This window comes from Arachis hypogaea, chromosome 15 (assembly GCF_003086295.3).
Source record: "Arachis hypogaea cultivar Tifrunner chromosome 15, arahy.Tifrunner.gnm2.J5K5, whole genome shotgun sequence".
Classification (NCBI taxonomy): domain Eukaryota; kingdom Viridiplantae; phylum Streptophyta; class Magnoliopsida; order Fabales; family Fabaceae; genus Arachis; species Arachis hypogaea.
Window position 1 is genome coordinate 153307180 of NC_092050.1, and position 20109 is coordinate 153327288.

General features: G+C 32.3%; 3 protein-coding genes across 4 annotated transcripts; 1 reads left to right on the forward strand and 2 right to left on the reverse strand.

Moving 5' to 3' along the window:
• Positions 1 to 4707: 4707 nt before the first annotated feature.
• Positions 4708 to 11978, reverse strand: LOC112751441 (uncharacterized). The gene is made up of 20 exons (XM_025800588.2): positions 11777 to 11978; positions 11507 to 11656; positions 10843 to 11042; positions 10521 to 10628; positions 10153 to 10323; positions 9521 to 10051; positions 9329 to 9403; positions 9125 to 9253; positions 8969 to 9043; positions 8657 to 8866; positions 8297 to 8449; positions 7947 to 8161; positions 7417 to 7534; positions 7191 to 7323; positions 6914 to 7121; positions 6702 to 6807; positions 6129 to 6269; positions 5932 to 6055; positions 5684 to 5803; positions 4708 to 5206 (listed from the first exon to the last, which is right to left on the reverse strand). Exons 1-20 carry the CDS (start codon positions 11976 to 11978, stop codon positions 4836 to 4838), a joined length of 3540 nt encoding a protein of 1179 aa, XP_025656373.2. The 3' UTR covers positions 4708 to 4835.
• Positions 11979 to 13041: 1063 nt separating this feature from the next.
• Positions 13042 to 15688, forward strand: LOC112751442 (protein PLASTID MOVEMENT IMPAIRED 2). Of its 2 annotated transcripts, none has more exons than XM_025800589.3 (3): positions 13042 to 13324; positions 13443 to 13503; positions 13604 to 15688. In XM_025800589.3, the coding sequence occupies exons 2-3, from the start codon at positions 13483 to 13485 to the stop codon at positions 15365 to 15367; spliced, it is 1785 nt and encodes a 594-aa protein (XP_025656374.1). In that variant the 5' UTR covers positions 13042 to 13324; positions 13443 to 13482; the 3' UTR covers positions 15368 to 15688. The 2 variants fall into 2 exon arrangements, with proteins under 2 accessions (XP_025656374.1, XP_072073364.1); XM_072217263.1 differs by having other exon boundaries at positions 13239 to 13324; positions 13451 to 13503.
• Positions 15689 to 16612: 924 nt separating this feature from the next.
• LOC112751443 (protein PAL OF QUIRKY) lies at positions 16613 to 19172 on the reverse strand. The gene is made up of 2 exons (XM_025800590.3): positions 18412 to 19172; positions 16613 to 17565 (listed from the first exon to the last, which is right to left on the reverse strand). The coding sequence occupies exons 1-2, from the start codon at positions 19074 to 19076 to the stop codon at positions 16755 to 16757; spliced, it is 1476 nt and encodes a 491-aa protein (XP_025656375.1). The 5' UTR covers positions 19077 to 19172; the 3' UTR covers positions 16613 to 16754.
• Positions 19173 to 20109: the final 937 nt, after the last annotated feature.

Below are 20109 nucleotides of genomic sequence, written 5' to 3' on the forward strand. Positions count from 1 at the left end.
ATAAGGAGAAAGAAGAGGAAGAGTTTTGAATTATGCAAAATTTATTAGTACAAAAACACCGAAAATCTTAAAACGATACATATAAATATCTTCGTTTTACACCGAAATTTGCTACAAATACACAAAAATGTTTCCTTTAATGCTGCAGTTTTTTCTTCTTCTTTTTATCCTTCTTTCTTTCTTTTTTTTTCAGTTGAATGAATGTAAGTTCATCATCTTTCAAGTAATTTTGCAGCATTATATGTTTCTTCTTCTTTATTTGATTCTTTTTTATTTTCATTCTTGTTAAGAAAGTAAAACAAGAAAAAACTTGAGAAGGTAAAATAAGAAGTAGAAAAGAAAAGAAGAAAAAAATACAAGAAGAAACAGTAGAAGATGATGAGGAGGAAGTGGAAGAATTTTGAATTATACAGAACTTATCAGTACAAAAACACCGAAAATTTTTAAACATACATAATACACATAAATATCTTCGTTTTACACCGAAATTTGCTGCAAATATACAAAAATATTTCCTTTAATGCTACATTTTTTTTCTTCTTCTTTTTTTCTTATTTCTTTCTTTCTTTTAGTTGAATGAATGTAAGTTCATCATCTTTCAAGTAATTTTGTAGCATTATGTGTTTTTTCTTCTTTTTTTATTTTTTTATTTTTATTCCAGTTAAGAGAGTAAAATAAGAAGAAATTTGAGAAGGTAAAACAAGAAGGAAAAGATGAATAAGAAAAAAAAGAAGAAGAAGATGGTGATGATGATGAAAAAAAAGAAGAAGAAGCAGCAGAAGATGAGGAAGAAGAAGAGGAAGAGTTGTTTTGAATTATGCAGAACTTATCAGTACAAAAACACCGAAAATTCTTAAACGATACACATAAATATCTTCGTTTTACACCAAAATTTGCTGCAAATACACAAAAATATTTCCTTTAATGCTACATTTTTTTCTTCTTTTTTTCCTTATTTCTTTCTTTCTTTTAGTTGAATGAATGTAAGTTCATTATCTTCCAAGTAATTTTGCAGCATTATGTATTTTTATTCTTGTTAAGAGAGTAAAATAAGAAAAAACTTGAGAAGGTAAAACAAGAAGGAAAAGTTGAATAAAAAAAAAAAGAAAAAGAAGAAGAAAAAGCAACCGAAAATGAGGAGGAAAAAGAGGAAGAGTTTTTAAATACATTGAAAATTCTTAAACAATACACATAAATATCTTAGTTTTACACCGAGATTTGCTGTATATACACAAAAATATTTTCTTTAATGCTAATTTTTTTCTTATTTCTTTCTTTCTTTTAGTTGAATGAATATATGTTCATCTTCTTCCTAGTAATTTTGTAGCATTATGTGTTTCTTCTTCTTCTTTATTTGATTTTTTTTTATTCTTGTTAAGAGAGGAAAACAAGAAGAAACTTGAGAAGGTAAAACAAGAAGAAAAAAATGAATAAGAAAAAAAAAAGATGACGATGATGATGAAAAAGAAGAAGAAGAAGTAGCAGAAGATGCGAAGGAGGGAGAAGAAGTGTTTTGAATTATGCAGAAATTATCAGTACACATACACAAAAAATTCTTAAACAATATACATAAATATTTTAGTTTTACATCAAAATTTACTGCAAATACATAAAAATATTTTTTTTAATGCAGAACTCCCACATTACATTCAATTCAAACTATCAACGATGAACAATAATTTTCACAAACAAAAATAACATTATTCACCTACAGAATCATAAACTACTAACGAAAACATTAACTAGAATCGAACCATACTTCAGTCACTTGGTTGGATTCAAAACAATAATCCACTTCGCTCTGGTTCAATTGACAATCTGAACTTGGAATCATTCATTATCTTCAACAACGAGATAACTATTCAAAACTGATTTTAGAGCTTGATTTTAAAAATGTAGAGAACGAAGAAAATTGCGAAAAACGAAGAAAGAGAACGCAGAGAACGAACGAAAAGAAACACAGAGATCGTAGAGATAGAAGAAAACGTAGATTGAAAATGCTGAGAAAATTTGGAAACGAAAATGAAATTTTTTTGAAAAAGACAGTTATATATTCATGCGTTGATTGAAAAGTTGGTTAGATAGTGGCGCACTGGCGCGTGAGGTGAATTAGGTTAAAGAGATTTGTATGGACTTATATAAAAAAATGACTTGTATGTAGAGAATATTTGTTAAAAGAAATAGAAAGAACGAACTTGATATGTTCATTGAACTTGGACTTGATATGAACTTTGATTTCTGAAAAAATATTTTTTTTATTTTTTATTAAGATACAATTAAATATAAAAAATATGCCTATTAAATCAATATCAAATAAATTTCGTATTTAAAATATATTTAACACAGATACAACAATTCACCAAAATATCTTCTTTTCATATTAAAACCATTTAAATATATGAGTACCCCAATAACATGAAGAATAATGTACGTTTAATTAGCCGACACAGTAACTCTTCTTGAAGATACATAAACTGATTCTGATTCTCCAAAATTATGCTGATGGTCCTTACTTTACTTTGTGGTTCATAATGAACCCCGTCAAAAATAAATAAATAAAAATTCATTAGAATTTCACTTTCTTTCACCAATTAGGTCTTCTTGATAACCGCCACTATAAAAGACGACTCCCTTCATGCATATACAAGTCAAGTTCACTTTCATATACCCTTCAATTTCTTATAACATATATATACCCTCTTTATTATTACATATAATAATGCAATGTTTTTAATTTTTGTATATCTTCATCCTTATTACTAATTATTTATCATTCTGTAACTTAGCAAGCTCGTTGCATAATTATTAGTTTATCTTTTAATTAATTTGTTTTTGTTTCTTCGTAGCTAGATAATAATAATAATAATAATAATAATAATAATAATAATAATAATGTCTTCAGCATCATCAAGTAGTGCCGATAATAATGCATGGACTGTTGAGGAGAACAAAGCTTTTGAAAGGGCAATAGCTGCATATGACAAGAACAATCCTGAACGTTGGAACAATGTTGCTAAGGTTGTTGGCAATGGAAAAACTGCAGAACAAGTGAAGAAGCACTATGAGCTTCTTGTCCAAGACATTCAACTTATTGAGTCCGGCCAAATTCCATTTCCAAAATATAGGTCAGGGGGTAATTAATTACAGCTAGCTAGCTAGGTTATTACATCTTGTGTATTGATATTTATATATAAATAATTAAAATACTATAGTTCATAGGTATAAATATATCTATGGATTATAAGTATTATTTTCACTATTTGAAGCGATGTTTTAACTTAGGCTTTTGTTTTGATAGTAAGAGAAATTAGAATGAGAGCTGCGAAATAGTGCGGGGTTAAATTAGTTATACTTATATAATATATTTTAATATTATTTAGAGATTGATCGATTAGATAATATGTATATTAATATTAAATTTGAGGTATTTTATATTAAAAATATTTTGTAAAAATATTTATTTAATAATTTGTATATAATTTCATATAATTATTCAACAAAAATATAATACAAATTGAATTATAGATTATTGTTTTTAGGAATTTGAAGTCAATTTTTTTAAAAAAGATATAATTTTTTTATATTAGAGTTATACAAATCTACATATTTGTTGTTTTAATTGTTTGCAAATAATTAAAAAAATAAATTTGAATAAAAATATTGTGAAATAATAATTTTATATATTTAAATGCAATATAATATAAAATTATAAATTAATTTTGTAACCATGATATATTTAAATTATCTAATAAAAAAATATTGTGCTAAAAAATTTGAACTTATTTGGAGTATTTTTTAATAATTTGAATGAGAGAATAAGAAATAAAGTAATAGTAATAAGAATAGTATGTAGCATAATTTGTAAGAAGAGTCAATAGTGTAATAGTAAGAGTCTTAATTATATAATATGTATAAGTAAATCAAATAATATGGGATTTGAATATTTGTAATTGAAATTTTTTATAATTATGATTATTATGATACTTTATTTGTATATATTTATTATATTTAATTAATAATTTATCTTTCAGTTGAATAATAATAGGTAAGAATTTAATTTTTAATTTTTAAATTTTTTTTTAAAAATGATTGGTTGATTTTCATACGTTGTCATGTATTTAAAATTGCTGATGTAGTATTATTGGAAAAAACAAAAATGAGTAAAATTTATTGTATAAAAAATTAATATAAATTTTTATAAATTATAAATAGATAAAGAGATATTAATTAAAGTCTCCACGTTCACTTATCAAAATGTGCCTAAAAAGAAATATTCACTACTCTTATAAAGATTGTTTCATTTCTATTTCCAGCCAATGTGAAATTTATGATTCTGATAAAAGTTAATTGATTTTCATCTGTCATGCTTGATAATAAGCATGCAATATTTTGTCACCAAAAAAAAAAGCATGCAATATTTTCATAATAAAATTTGAAGGATGGGGTGCTACTAAGTTTGAAGTATTTTAGCAGTGCATTTACCGTAATAGTCATCATTTGTACTCCATCACTTTATATTACTTTATAGTTCTAATGTAGATTAGGTAAAGCTATAAATTTAGTACTAATGTTTTTCCCATGAATCATAGTATTAGTATGATAATTAATGTGAATAAAAAATAAGATTATTATAAATAAATAAATACATGTAATAAATAAACGTTTAATCCTGAAAATTAAACTAAAATATAATTGAAGAAAAAATGATGAATGTGAATTTGATATTAGTATTACAAATAAATAAATATACTGTTCGAACATTTTTTAAAATAAAGCAATATATATAAAAAAAATGAAAAAAAAAAAACTCGGCACATAAAATACAACCTCAGCTCCTATGGATTTTGAGCTTCGTCAGGTGATCTTCCCTTGGCACGAAGTATCTCGCTAAAATGTCCCATCATGAGTCTCCGAAATCTAGTATCCTCCCCGGAGGCAGCCAAGGCCGCTGCCCTAGGCGAAAGATTATTCGCCTCGGGTGGCGTGTCTGTGCTGTCTCTCTTGGTGCGCAACTCTCTCTCACCAAAGAGGTTGCTAAGTGATGATGCACGTGAGTGTTGACTTCTCAATCTGGTGCTTGCTCCTGATCTCTCCTTCATTATGATCTCAAGCGCTTCTTTGTGTGCTGGATCCAATGCATCCACGTCTTTCAATAGGTTATGTATAGATGGTAGCAGGAATTCCTTAACACTATTTGCACCAAGATCTACAACATGCATGCATGCACAAGACAAATATTAAAATTTGGTTTTGCACAGTATTTCTTAATCAAGGACAAAATTTTTGAATTTTTTGTACTCGTTGAAAATGAAGATAGAAATTATTTGTATTAATTCTCTATTACTTTGTAATTTTGTCTTAGAGTTAGAATCTAAAGGCATTCTAATAGTACAAGTTAAGAGTTCACACTATGTTGTAATTTAGTTTTCACACTACTAGATTGAATATCTTTTGTTTTTGGTTCTGATTCTAAGTTTTTAGTACTAAAAAATCAACTAACTTAGTCACCAAAGAATATCTTTGATCCGAATACAATGATTTTTTCTTGGTGCCTGTATTGGCATTTTCTTGTTTATTCTTTTACATTAACATCATATTTTGCACTTATTTATATAAATGTGATTGTACCAAGTCTTTTAGCGACAGATATTTTGAAACAAAAAGAGTAATTAATCAAACAAACCTGTAGCATCTAGAGCGCGAATCGCCTCACAAAATGCGTTAGCTCGCTCTCGCCGAGGAATCAAATCCCCTGAAGCAGTAGATGGAGCGGCTGTGAGTTGAGCAATCTTGGACAAAAGATGTAACATCATCAAGTTGAAGAAAACAAATGAAATGATAGAATTTTGGTGAACCTGAAAAGTAACAGAAAATTTTCCAAAACATTGATAATTTAATATGATTTCTAGAAATTTTCTTTCTGAAGGATATAATCTCTAAGCTGTTCTGTTGTATGAGGCACTGCAACCACCAGAGCATGAATGACAGCAATGGTGGCTTCATGGGATCTTTCTTCAAGAAATGCACCCATTTGAACTCTTATCTTGTCAACTATCTGCAACATATCCATTTGAGTATTAGTAACTTAAAAAAATCTGTATCAATATTGACAGAGTTTTGAGAGATACCATGTCAACTTTGAAGTTTTGAGCCACAGCACCAAAAGCTTCAATGCTGGCACACTTGACATTGATGTTTTGGTCAGATCCAAGAGTAACTAAAGCAGGTAACACATTTGTTGAAGCAACCTTTGCATCAACATATTGCACCTATCATGTATTAAAGACCCCTTATATGTTAGTTTCTGCATAGACATAACTGGTAACAAACAAAAAGTTAAACTAGTTTGTTGGTCTTTGTAATTTTTTCAAATTTGTAATTAGATCTTATATTTTAAAATTTTTTAATTAGGTCTCTATACCAGTTTTAAAGTGGTAATTAAATTCTTTTTAACAATAAATATTACAAAAACGTTTTCATCTATCTCAAACTACTAACGAATATGCCTCAGCATATCGTTAAGTTAAACATGTTTTGGTATGGTAAGGATGTGATTACAAAATTAAAACTAGTGTAGAAAGTAGGAATCCAATTAAAAACTTTAAAAGTGTAGAGACTCAGTTATAAATTAGTGAAATTATAAGGACAAACAGAACAATTTAACTCAAACAAAATAACTAAGAAAAACAATATAATCTTACAATAACTTTGAGCAGATTGGCAGCACTTGTTTTTATTTCCTCATTTGAGCTAACAACCATGTTCCATATGATATCAAATATCATACCATGGTTTTCTTCATATATGCTACAAAAATGTTTTCAATATATATAAGCTCATATATAGATAAGAGATTTTAAACTGTAAGAATCTAATTAAGAATCTCTATAGATTAGTTAGAGGATTGACAAACCAAATAAAGCGAACGGCATTAATAATCTCAAGGGTGTGTTTGGATGAAGGATTCTCCTTCTTGGAACTGTCTTCTTTTAGTAGAAGATTTCTCAAGTACTCTGCTAACTGATCTCTTTTCCCTGGAGCTCCCAAAATTCCAGCTAGCAGAAGTGGTAGCACACATGATGCAGCAATCTTTTCAGCAACAACATTCCTTGGTCTCAAACCTACAACAAGTGATCAGATGCCAAATACAGTAATGATGTAAATGGTTTTATATTAAATCGTATAGTTACCTTTAATTCTAGAATGAATAGAAGTTGGAAAGTATGTGAAATCGGCATCATCCCCAACTGCTGTTAAAAATACAGGTAGCATTATGCATGTTGTGTAGGATTCCCCAAACATTTCAGAAACAGATAACAGAAACTGCAAAAATCATTCAACAAAATCATCATTCAGTTGTTAACCATGCTCCTTATACACAATAAAGAAAAGGTAGAGACTAGAGACTATAGTGACCTTTGAGATTCGGCTCCGTAAGTTATCTTCTTTCCATGGTAACAAGCAAGCTAGCTGTATCAATTTGGGAAAGCACTCAACATGCATCCATTCAAATGCTTCCCATTCAACATGTTCCCTACCAGAAAGTGGAGACCATTCATGATCAGTTCATCAGCATTGAGAATAAAATCATGCACGCTTCTGTATGTGTTTTTGCTTACTCATGTGTGCTATGCTTATCATAATGGTTTTAGATTATGGCCATTCAGAAATATTAGGAAACATAAACATATTTGAAAGAGGAGATATATACACAAAAGGACAAAATATTTCTATCTTGGAAATTGGGAGAAAAAAATGGGATGAAATCTTTCTTTCTTATATTTGTCTCTATTATCTTTTTCTGTCTTGAAATACTTACTGAACATAATCTTATTATGATGAAAAGATGCGACGTTCAAGGCCCAAATTTTTGTTTCATACATTATTTTACATGTCTAATAATGGTCTTATTTATTTCATGGTCAACATTTTTCTTCTAAGCTTACCTTGCGTACGATTCAAGTAATGTGGTAGAGAACACCACTTTCTTAGATTCAGTGGTAGATGAAAAGGGACAAGTCTCAATTGCTTTCTGGTGCACCACAGGGAGCAATTCCACCAACATTCTCAATAGACAATCTATATTCCATCTCTCTCTTTCACCAAGAACATGAAGATGTGAATCAATAGAAGCTTTAACAGTTGATATAGGAGGACAATTCTGCAATTTGGAGGCACAAAATTCCACTCAAAATGATTGCTAACACTTAATACATGCTCCATAAGAAAGTTATGAATACTCTTGATCTGGGCAGTAAATATGCTTCAAGAACATTCAAAGTTTTTCTAAAAATACCTGAGCAGAAGTTAACATAAGAGAGAGTAAACCTCTCAAGACATGTTCATAGTTATTTCCCCATTTGATAACTGCAGGAACCAATTCCTTGAGAGTAGTTTCCACTACCACTCCTGAGGGATCACATATCAATTGGAACATCAACTCCTCCACCTAACAACATCAAATGAAAGAAAATAATTGGAGCAAACACATTTGTCTTAAATCTTTCTATACTTTATTCTTGAAAATTTGTCAATATTATATTATAGGAAGAATAATATAAAAGGCTCCATTCCCTGGACCATGGCTTCAACCTATTCCAGAGCTTACATTGCAGCCAATTCTCTCAAGTCAGAAATCTTCTCCATGATTGCTGACCTTGAAATATTTATCCATGTTCAGGAAAAATGGAAGCAGCATAGCCAGATTGTGAGCCGCGGCTGCTCGAACAATGATGGCAGCATCTTCTATTAGTTGCTGCACAATGGATAAAATAAGAGAGTCGCGAATCTCCGGCCGCACATATTCTGCTAGATCTCCACATGATTGAGCAACAAGCAACCTACGCTCCTCATACATGTGACTTATCTGTATAAAATCCATAATATCAACAAATTATAATAAACTTTGATCCTAATTTAGAATGGCAAAGTAGAGAAACTTGAACAAATCAAGGCATGATATATGTACTTGTTCCCAACATTGAGGAAGCAATTCTGTTTCTGTTCTCATCTCTCCCACATTCTTTGCAAGGCTAACACATGCCTGAAATGATAAGAAAGAAAAAAACATGTTGCATTGATGAACGGCGTCCTTGAAAATCCTAAGAAATATAATATAACTAACCTCCATTATTATTCTTCTTTGTTGTTCATCAGGGCGCTTGATCAAGTTAAACAATGTATGAGTCAAGGAATCGCGAGTGCTGCTATCTGGATGGTGCTCGATTGCACACATGATTAGAGGAATTAGCTCCTGGAAATGATCAATACTAATTCAATATATGTTGTAAATCCTAAACCTTAAACTCTAAATTAGTGACTGACAAACCTCACGATGGTTGATCAAAACATAAGGAACAATTTTAGGCAAAGCGTCCGCAAGTATCTGAATGATTACTAATCCCTGTCAAATAACAACAAACACATATAAGATCAATAGTACATAATTTACATTTTGATATAGGTAAGTAAATTCTCTTTCATTATTTACATCATTAAAGCTGATGAACAATTGACTTACCGTCTTCTCAGATATTGCTTCATTATTTACTTTGTCTAACTTTATTTGTAACCTGATATCATCATTTTTGGCTTCACTATGCTCAGAAACAATTTCAACATTTTCAATAGCAGCATCTACATTTGAAGGACTAAGCAATCCATCAACTAATGCATCTTCATGTTTATCATCATAATCACTAGGAGTTCTAACAACTGATGGTGGTGATTGAGCATCATCTCTCCGTGCGTCACTCTTGTTATCCTCCTCAACAGGGTGGGAGAATGATCCCTTGTCCTCATGAATTTCAATCACTTTGTCTTCAGCAACAGTTTCATTTTCAGAACCAATAGAACTGAGAGCTTCAGGAGCTTCATTCTTTACCTTCAACCTTTTGATTTCTATATGCAAGTTCTTAATTTCTTTCTTGTACTTATCTAAAGACTCTGCAGAATTAGATCCATCAATACGCTTTTTCATCTTCATGATATCGGTTCTGCAAACACGGAGCTCCTTTCTTTGATTCTCCAATGATTGCTTTAACAATTGTGCCTAAAATAGAGCAAAGAATCTCACAAGTCACTATCTAGGATATACTTTAGAGAATATGAACATTATTTAACTGAGACTTTTCAGAAGCATATAAGACCTACCAGGTTCTCTTTGTCTTTAAGTTCTTTCTTCAGTACCTCCAAGGATTTAGTCAATGTGTCTACTTTATCATCAGCCAATTTTTTATCATTCAACAACGTCTCCATTTCTTGATTCAACCTCTGATTTTCTTTGAGCAACATCTCATTTTCTCGAAGTTGGGCAATTTTTTCCTGCATATTGGTTATACTATATTTACATGAATCTTGAAAGGCCTATAAAAAAAAATGCATTAATATGTGTATGCAAACACAAGATAGACACAATTCTAATATTTAAGGATTAAGCCAAGACGTCAAGTTGGACCATTCATCAACACCCCTTTAGGAAGGAACCAATGAACAACTTCTACCATGAGTGTAAAAATTACCTCAGCAGCCCCTGAAGTTGATGAAATATAGTGATAATAGTAATGACGCAATGCATCTGGTATTACTGCTTGTGAATTCTGCACACTATCTAGGTTAACATCTGTAACCTACAGAAATAGTTATTGCAAATTAAACATTGCGCGAAATTAAGGCAGTGTTTGGTAAATATCTCAGGACTGAAAATACATAAACAAGAAATAGAGCAGAAAAGTTGTGTGAAGCAAATTAATCTGATCAAGTACTAATACATAAAGCCAACAAATGCAAAAGTGAAAGTAGTTAAAATGAAAAACGAAAAGTGGAATTAGATGCAATTCTTACCTCTTCATAAAATGTCATTGCAGTAAGGCGGTAGCCAGCAAAAAGAAGATATTCCTTCACAGCATAGTTAAGATCTCTTCGTTCAGTATTTTTGAGTGGTCCCAAATCAGTGAATGAAGTATTACTATTATTATTGTTCTTTTGTTCTTGAATTTGTTGCCCATCACTCTCTGGATCATGTTTACTACTTGATTGAGAAGCTGCATTCGCAGTAGAAGCATCATCAACCATGCAAGAATTACAACAATAATATCTATTATATATCCTCATAGAAGAATGTCACCAATGCAAATTAATGTATTTTTCAACAATCTCTATATAAATGCAAGTTCAGGATCATGCAAGCTTAGCATTTAAAAAGACATCCTAAACACCAAGAGCACAACAAACTTGTTTCAGAGAAGTAAATTTAGATGATTTTTTTTCTTGTCGTGTGAGGGGGAGCTTTAGAGCAATGGCTGAGTTGTCTCTGTGACCTCAAGGTCACTTCACTAATGCAATTATCTGCTTAGGCTGCTTACATTACACCTTTTAGATACGGTATTTTCCTGGATCCTGCTTTAATGCGAAATGCTTGTGCACTGGACAGATGATTACATAGATAAACATTGTAACAACCAACAATTCTTAAATAAGATATCATGGAAGAAAGATGAAAAAGTACCATTAAGCTGATCAAGGAATTGTGTTTTGCTCTCTAAATCAGCTTTGAGCTTGGAGATGTCTTCTTGTGCCAAACGTAGCTCATATTCAGTAAGGGCTAACTTGCTTTCTGCCTCTTCTTTCTCTTGCAGCAGAGTCTGCGGATCTATCACTGAAATTTCAAGCATCAACATCTCATTAATCAAATCATAAATCCCACACACATATTTAGAAAGAAACAAGCAACAATGGTGGTTAATTTTGAAATTAAAAGAGAGAATGAAGAACATGCATGATGTGAGAGAGTTGAGGCGAGAGATTTGAAGAGGAGGAAAGCGAGAGGGATCGGCGAAGTATTGTTTGAGGCGAATGGCTTGTTCGTTGTGGCCGTCGTCGAGGAGCTCGTGGAGGAGCTCGAAGGCGGTTAGAAGGTAGTTTTCCTCCAACAAGAAGTTAACCACACTGTTGCAAAGAGATGATTTCTCCATATCCATCACCTTCATCATCTTCTTCTTCTTCTTCTAGAAAGATCGATCTCATCCAATTAATTCTAAAAGGGAAATGAATTGAAGAAGAACAACAACCATCAATGGTTGCTTCCCAGAGTTTAATTTCTTCAGTTTCATGCAAGATCTTCCAACGTATGACTATCACCATGCAATTTCATTTTTGGAATTGCGCGCTTCTCGCTTCCTCTAATCCACACACCAATCATTGCAAATCATAGTTAAAATGTTCAAATTTATTATATTAAATAATTTAATCAACCGTATTAAACATGTCAAACCATTGATAGTTCTTAACTATCACGTTGTAGTTAGTAGTTATCTTATACCGAATTGAAATATGTTTTACTAATAAAATAAGGCGGAAACTCAGGTACAGTCGACTTTACGTGAAGTTGATAGCTGAGAGAGCCGTTAAATGATTTAACTGATTTAACTAAATTTTCATCTAACGACTCTCATCTATTAACTTCACATAAAATCAGTTTCCACCATAAAATAATTGAAATATAGCTATTGAACACGTTAAATAAGTGATGTAGAATTGAATATATATTTAAATTATAAATTAGAGTAATACCTATATTATTTTTTCAAAAAACGTTTAGTATGACATTTTAGTTTTTGATAAATTATAAAACACCAAAATAATTTTTAATATTTTATTTTATTAACAAATTAGTCCACACATGTCAAATTTTTAATTTAAAAACTAATATAGCTCATTTTTGTAGGGGGATTGATTTAAAAATTTAAAAAATAAATAGAAACTTTTTTTTTTTAAATAATAAAGATTGATTTAACTAAATTTGTATCCGTTAATATGACAATCTGATATAAAAACTAAAGGAAAAAAAATCAAAATTTAGTAATGAAAATTCGTTACAAACTAAAATCATGTTCTACTAAAAATTATTAATTTCGGTATCACTCGATGTAATTATGTAAAAGTATAAATAATTAATGAAACTAAGAAGATCAAAATTTAGTGGACCAAAGAAAACGAAAATTGATGGGGTCCAATGAAAAAGAAAAAATAACGGAAAATTCCAGGACAAGAGTTTTGATACTTGATTGCAATGAAAAAGAATATTATTGAAAGAAGACAGAAAATTAAACATTACGAAAGATCCAAAAGAATAGTTTAGGACATGAGCAACGACGTATGTGTCCAACAATAGCCAGTCACCTGATCAGTCTGTCGCTATTGCTGTTGCATAATTTATTATTATTGTTTTAATTTGTGCCATTTGAGCTTTGTTTACATTTCTCAACCACAAAAACTTTCACCACCAACACCAACATTGTTTCTTGGGATAAACATTATCAGACTGGTAAGGCATTTATTTTGCTACCCTTTATGCTGTTTTCCTATAATCATTGCTTGAGTGTCTCAATAAGTAACCTAGTTAGTTAACCTTGTTACAATTTCATTTTTTGGCTACCTGGTAGGATTGCAGATTTCAATAGTCTTTCATTGAAGAAAAGCTACATGGATTGTTTATCATCTTCGGTATGTTTTCGCTTCAATCTTCATATATAGTTTTACTATAAGCAATTTATGAATTTATTAGATTTTTTGTGTGTTTATTCTTGCATGTTCTTTGCTTCAGAAGTACGCTTCAACATCAAGAGAGCTTCAAAGAGCAAGAAGAGATGCTGGTTGGTACAAAGAGAGAAGACGGGCTGCGGATTCTGCGAAAGCTGAAGCAGAGTATGAGCTTTCTACTGCAAAGAAGACAGTGAAAGATCTTTCTTCTATGATTGAGAAATCTAGCTACAAGGTGAAGGCACATAAGCAAGAAAGAGCATCACTAGAATTGAAGTTGCACAAGGCAAAAAGGAAGGATAATAGCCACAACCATGAATACTCACAAGTGATGAGAGAATTGGAATATGCTAAACACCAGTTGTTCCAGCTCAAGCTTGATGTGGATGCTGTTTTGAAAGAGAAATCACAAGCTGAGATGGAAATGGAAGCATCCCTATCGAGTGTGATGCACGGATCAAGAACAGTGGAATTGCTGAGGAAGGAGATTGAGGAAGCCAATGAAGAACAAGTGCTGGTTGAATTGGCCAGGATTGATGCTTTAAAAGAAGTGGAAGACATCAAAGCTCGGAGAGAAAAGGAAGCCAAGGAGATTTTATTCGAACTGGAAAAGTTAAGAAAGAAGTTGAAGGAGGGTATTGAAGAGATAAATAAGTCGAAAGAGCATGAAATGAAATTAGCTATGACATTGTCTGATGTTGGTGTCTTGCAGAACGAACTGAAGCATGCCAAAGAAATGGATAAAAGGGTTCGAAGACATGAGAGCACTGAACACATCGAAGGAGCTTCGGGTAAATGGGAGGAATTAAGCGAGTCTCCTCCGCTAGAGACTCTAGAAGAAGAAGTAGAGGTAGCAAAGAAAGATTTAGCTTTAATAAGGGAAGAAGGTTTCCAGTTTATGGCATCTATGGATGTGATAAGAAATGAGATGAAGCAAGTGAGTGCTGAGACAGTTGGCTTAAAGGAGGAATCAAAATCTGGTACAAAAGTTCAAAATCTCAATTCCAAGATTTTGAGAGCAAAATCTAAACTAGAAGGTTTGATTGCAGCAGAGGAAAAGGACAAATCAATAGTAACTAGTTTACAACATTCTTTGAATAAGCTTAATGCAGAAATAGAGACAGCAGAAAAAGAAAAAGAGCTTGTTTATCAAGAGGTTACAAAAACTAAAGCAGAGATAGAAAGATCTGAGTTTGAGAAAGACATGGCTGAGGAAAGGTTGAAACACATCATGAAGGAGCTTGAAGCAATCAAATTATCCGAAAGTTTAGCCTTAGAGAAGCTGGAAGCCCTCACAGAGAATGCAATGAGAGACAGAGGATTAGCTACACAGAACAGATCGTCGATCACAATCTCAAAGTTCGAATACGAGTATTTAACTAATCGTGCGGCCGAGGCTGAAAAAATCGCAGACAAAAAGGTTGCAGCAGCAAAGGCATGGACTGAAGCTGTCAAGGCTAGTGAGAAAGAGATACTGATAAGAGCTAAAATAGCTGAGACTGTAATCAAAGAGACAAAAGTAGAAGACTATAACAAAGAAAGGCTGGTTACAAAGAAAGTAGGTAGGGAAGAGTTAGAGAATTGGCCAAGAAAAGGCAAAAATAATGCATCAAGTGACTTGCAGATGCAGAGATCATTGTCTCAAAAGAGCAACAAATCCAATGGCAGTGTGACTCCTGCAAGGGGATCCAAATTTCAGAAGTCTGCTTCACCGGCAACTCGTGTGAGTCCTTTCACCATCAAAAAGAAGAAGAAGGTGATCCCAAACTTGACCAAGTTTTTCAGAGGGAAGAAGAACAAGAGGAGCAATAGGAATTCATCACAGTAACACTGCTTCAATATAACAGCATTGAGAAGGTAAAGCCCTAGTGTCAAAACAACAACACAGAATGCTTAGAGAAAAAGAAAAGAGACAAATACAAAATTAAGCAAAATTTCATTGTCTTGAAACAAAATTTGTTCGGAGACAGTAATAGAGACACAACTTTTCTCTATTATCTTTGTCTCCTGTTTCTGAATCTTTGTCTTGAGACACTTATTAAAGATAGCCTTAATGTCGTTTAAATCATTACAGAGCTTATCACTCTTGTTATTTTTCATCTTTGATATGTTTATGATAGTATATAATCCAAACTACACTTAATTTAAAGCCTTGCTTTTCCTCATTAACAATAATAAAAACAATGGGGCAACTAGTCTTATTGCACTATGCTAGACTGCTCATCTAGACTTTGTAAAGAAGAGTGATTCTACACAAGGATAAAGAATAGTGCTATCAAATATCTTGATTTATTTTTTGAGAATTTGTACAAATATGTTGGTGCATCAAGCATGTGTGGTGTTGTTAAGAATGAATTACTTCTTATACAATTGTTGTATGTTAATCATACTACTAGTATATAATATAATTTGAGTAAGCAGCGAACCCTATAAATGACAACTGAAATTAACTATAAAATTATGATAACTGGTATAGTTTGAATAAGTCCACTATTTGAAAACCTACAAACCATAGTTTAGGATTTATAAACGAACCGCTGACAAATTCATAAAAAGTTATACTGGTAGCTGAAAGCCAACTTTATTTATTTATAATTAATTCATTTTAAATGTTGTTATCATTATCCTAAGGAGGGTTATCCAGAAATGCTGAGGAACAATGAAAGGGAAAGGTATGGCAAAATGACAGAAAATCGAATCAGCAAAGATTCAAAGATTATCAACTCAATGGAATTATTATAAGCGGTTATAATATAAAAATATTTATTAATTACACCGGTTGTAATGTGTTTCTGCACTTAATTCATTAGTGGAGTTCGAACATTAAACAAAGCTGCAACTAAAAATTGATCTCTGAATATGTGAAACACCCTACGTTGCTAAGTTAATCTAAAGAAAATGTCTTCTTTTATATGAAAATCTTCTATAGGATTTGACATTATGGATGGTTTACATATCAAACATGAGAATTAGTAAACATTCAAGTATCAAAGAAATATTCATATGAAAAAAGTAAAAAAAAAAAAAAAAAAAAAAAAAAAAAAAAAAAAAAAAAAAAAAAAAAAAAAGAGGGTAACAGGAAAAGCTCAACCTATAAAAACACTCAGAGGGTGAAGATAAAACAAGACATACCAGTACATTATGAGAAACAGAAAAGAAACATTCAAAGTCACTGTAGAACTTCTACCAAAACTGTATCTTGCACATGGTAAAAACTACTGTTCTGTCTGCTGCTTCAGGTTATCCACATGCAATTTAGCAAGAGCCTCAGATAACAAGTTTGTTGTAGCTTTTGACATGGTTGGGTATTTCGGAGGAGGGGGCTGGGATTTGTATATCTGATCACGAGCAAGGCCATCATCAAGTTCATTTTCAAACTCGGGAGATTCCCCAGAATTGATAGATACGTTTGGAGATTGATGATAAAATGAATAAATATCCATGTCTTGTTGCTGAGTTACATGAGTAGAAGATGCAGTCATTGCATTGTCTGTTAAGTAATCTGGTGGGGCAAAATCATGGCCAAAAGGAGACCTGGCTTCCCCCATAGGTTTGTAAGCTACATGAACATTCATTAAGGGAGGATCCGGATTCAGATTCAATGAAGCTTTGCCAGAAGCAGCTATAGGAAAACCATTGGGAGCGATGTTTCCAATAGGCACAAGGTATACAGCACACGATTGATTAGGATAGTAAACCATATTCTGCAATGGCTGCGGTTGCTGGTACATGGGTTGGCATGATGGTAGTGGTAACAGGCCACTTGGGTGGATTGGTAGAATTTGCTGAGGAGCTTGTACAAACTGCAAATGTGGACTCCCCACTTGATTATACTGTGGAAATGAGGCATACCCGAGATCCATATTCATGTTATTCGCCATGACCCCAGAGGAAATGTAAGCGAATTTGTTTTCAGCTTCAATGGATTCAGCATTGGTTCTTGCCTCCGAAATATGATAAACCGCAGGGTCTTCGTAAGATATATTTAGCTGGTGGGACATAACACTAGATGAAACAGTATTATCACTGAAACAAAATAAAACACTACCAGTTACCAAAACTGAGTGTGAGTATAAACAAGGGCATTCAGCTGCAACAGAACATACTAAATTGCCAGCAAGCCATTGCCATAATTTTTGCCATGATAGCTTAACACTTTCAAAATTTGAATGGAAGGGATGGGTGTTCTCACTACTTTGAGCTCAAGTAAGTGAAGTAACTGTCACCATTAAATAACATCAAATTCCAAGAAATAATGTTAACAATACAAAAATACTCAGAAGCAACAACTGAGAATGTAGACTAAGGCTATATTTTGTAAGTATCTCAGTGTAGGAAACACGGACAAAAGACAGACACCACAAAAAAGTTATGTCTCGTCCATATCCTATTGTCTCCAATTTTTTGGTGAACAAAAACTTGGGTAAGTTTTGTCTCAAAACAGTTGGCAATTTGGCATTTTGCTTGTTTTCGTATCAGTTTCCCCTAAATAGGCATGTGTCTGTTCATATCTCTGCATTTCCGTCACAAAAAAAAAAAAAAAAAAAGAAAAAAAAATAGCAAGCCGGACCTAAAAGAACTACTAATCAAACTTGCATCTATGGATGGAAGTGAACCCAAACTGGCAGAGCTCAACCTCAGCTCAATATCATATAATCAGTTCAAGACATATGATAATTGAACTCCAATCTTCAGTTCAACCGCCAATTATGAATTCCTAAGCTTAGCTTTAATAAGTTATTAAAAAATTCTTCACCTTGAATAATCAGAGTTAAATGAATTGATTTATTAAATTTACTGGCAGTGGCAAAATAACAAACACAACATAGGCAACAAAAGTAAAAAAGAAGAGAAAAGAGCACAAGTAAGTACCACGAGATTGAATCCGAAGAATTCAACTTCCCTTTGCTATCCTTCAAAACGACGTCGTTGTTGTTGTTCTCATCAGCCTGAGCCCTCAACGGAGGCAAATTCGTCGACGAAGTTGAAGAAGAAGTGGAGCCAAAAGATGAGGTTGTATCCAAAACCATAGACTCGGCCGCAGAGGAACAAAACTCCTGACTGGTCACGTGAGCATCACGCTCCATAATCTTAGCACTCTTAAGCGCGTCGAAGAACCACGCCTCCGTCTTCGGGTGCCGAATTGCAGCGGCGGAACGCGGAGAAGAGTGGAAGAAGAAGAGGAACAATCTGATGCGGTAGGGAGTGGAGTTGAGGCGGCGGTTCTCGTCGAGGAGTACGGCGAGGTCGTCGTCGGAAGAGAGAGAGATGAGTGAGTCGAGGTGGAGGTGAGGTGGGAGGTGGTACTTGATGTTGAACGGAGGCGCGACGGAGAGTGTGGCGGAGATGTGAGAAGTGAAGGAGGAAATAGTGGCGAGGTTGTGGCGATGGAAGGAGACGATGCGTGTCTCGCCGCCGGCGTAGAAGAGAGTGTTGGTGCGTGGACGGGGGAGGAAATGACCGCCGTGACTGCACATGAGGCGGAGCTTGTTGGCGCCGTTGGATGACGTGGCTGCCGGTGGCGGTGGTGGGTCCATTGATTTTCGCGCTTTTCCGTGGGAAGTGAAGCTTTGGAAAAAGAAAGGGAAAGGAAAGTAAACGAAGCTAAGCGAGGAGACTTTTTTATTTTCAGTATTATCTTTTCAGGAAATCGGGTTTAGAATTTGTTTGGATGAGTCTAAAAAAAATCGAGATTTTTTTTTAGAAAAAATAAAATTAATTTTATATTTAGATATTTTATATAAAATTTTTTTATTTATTAATTATATTTGAATATAATAATATAAAAGTATTTTATTTTTTATTATGTAATAATTATTTTTTTAAGAATTTTTTTTAAATATATATGGATTTTTAACTTTTTAAAAGAGATTTTTTATTTTTTTAGTGTTATTTTTACTATTAAAATTTATTAAATATGTTAAAAAATTAAAAAAATATATTTTTTTTATCAATTTAATACCATCTAAACAGATATTTAGTATTTTTTATTAATTTTGTCAATATTTATTCAATATAAATACTAAATTACTTTTAATGTTAATTTATACATATAAATTATAATAATATAAATATAAATTATATATTTAATTTTTTATAAGTATAAATATAAATTATTGTTGATGAATTATTAATTGAAAGTGGGATTTAATAAAGATAAAAGGACTTTCGGTCACTAAATTGAGGTTTGACGTTAACGTTAGCATTACTGTTTGACATACGTACGATACGAGGTTTGCTTAGCTTGTTTCAGCAACAGCTACCTAGGATCTCTGGATCTGGCTGCCTCTTTATTTTTTCTTTTTGCAATAATAATAATAAAATAGATTAATTTTAGTTAAATATTTGTTGAATTTTGAATATCACCTAGGACAATATTTTAACATACGTGGACAATTTCGTTCTCGACTAAGTCTAAGACTCTTCATAAAGAAGTAGTGACAAACTTAAGAAGGAAATGAGAAAACTGAAGAAAGTAAATCTATCTAATCTAATTTACATTTTCACAGAACATACAAAAGCTAACCTAAGTACTAGAGTATCCTTGTAGATACCTTTTTTGACGTGATC

Coding starts and splice junctions, on each gene's coding strand:
- LOC112751441 (XM_025800588.2), bottom strand. CDS start 11,978: ATGGATATGGAGAAATCATCTCTTTGCAACAGTGTGGTTAACTTCTTG. Junction 9,254..9,328: donor TTTTGATCAACCATCGTGAG/GTTTGTCAGTCA, acceptor GATCATTTCCAG/GAGCTAATTCCTCTAATCAT. Junction 7,535..7,946: donor TTACTTGAATCGTACGCAAG/GTAAGCTTAGAA, acceptor ACTTTCTGGTAG/GGAACATGTTGAATGGGAAG.
- LOC112751442 (XM_025800589.3), top strand. CDS start 13,483: ATGGATTGTTTATCATCTTCG. Junction 13,504..13,603: donor TGGATTGTTTATCATCTTCG/GTATGTTTTCGC, acceptor TCTTTGCTTCAG/AAGTACGCTTCAACATCAAG.
- LOC112751443 (XM_025800590.3), bottom strand. CDS start 19,076: ATGGACCCACCACCGCCACCGGCAGCCACGTCATCCAACGGCGCCAAC. Junction 17,566..18,411: donor TCTTCGGATTCAATCTCGTG/GTACTTACTTGT, acceptor ATTTTGTTTCAG/TGATAATACTGTTTCATCTA.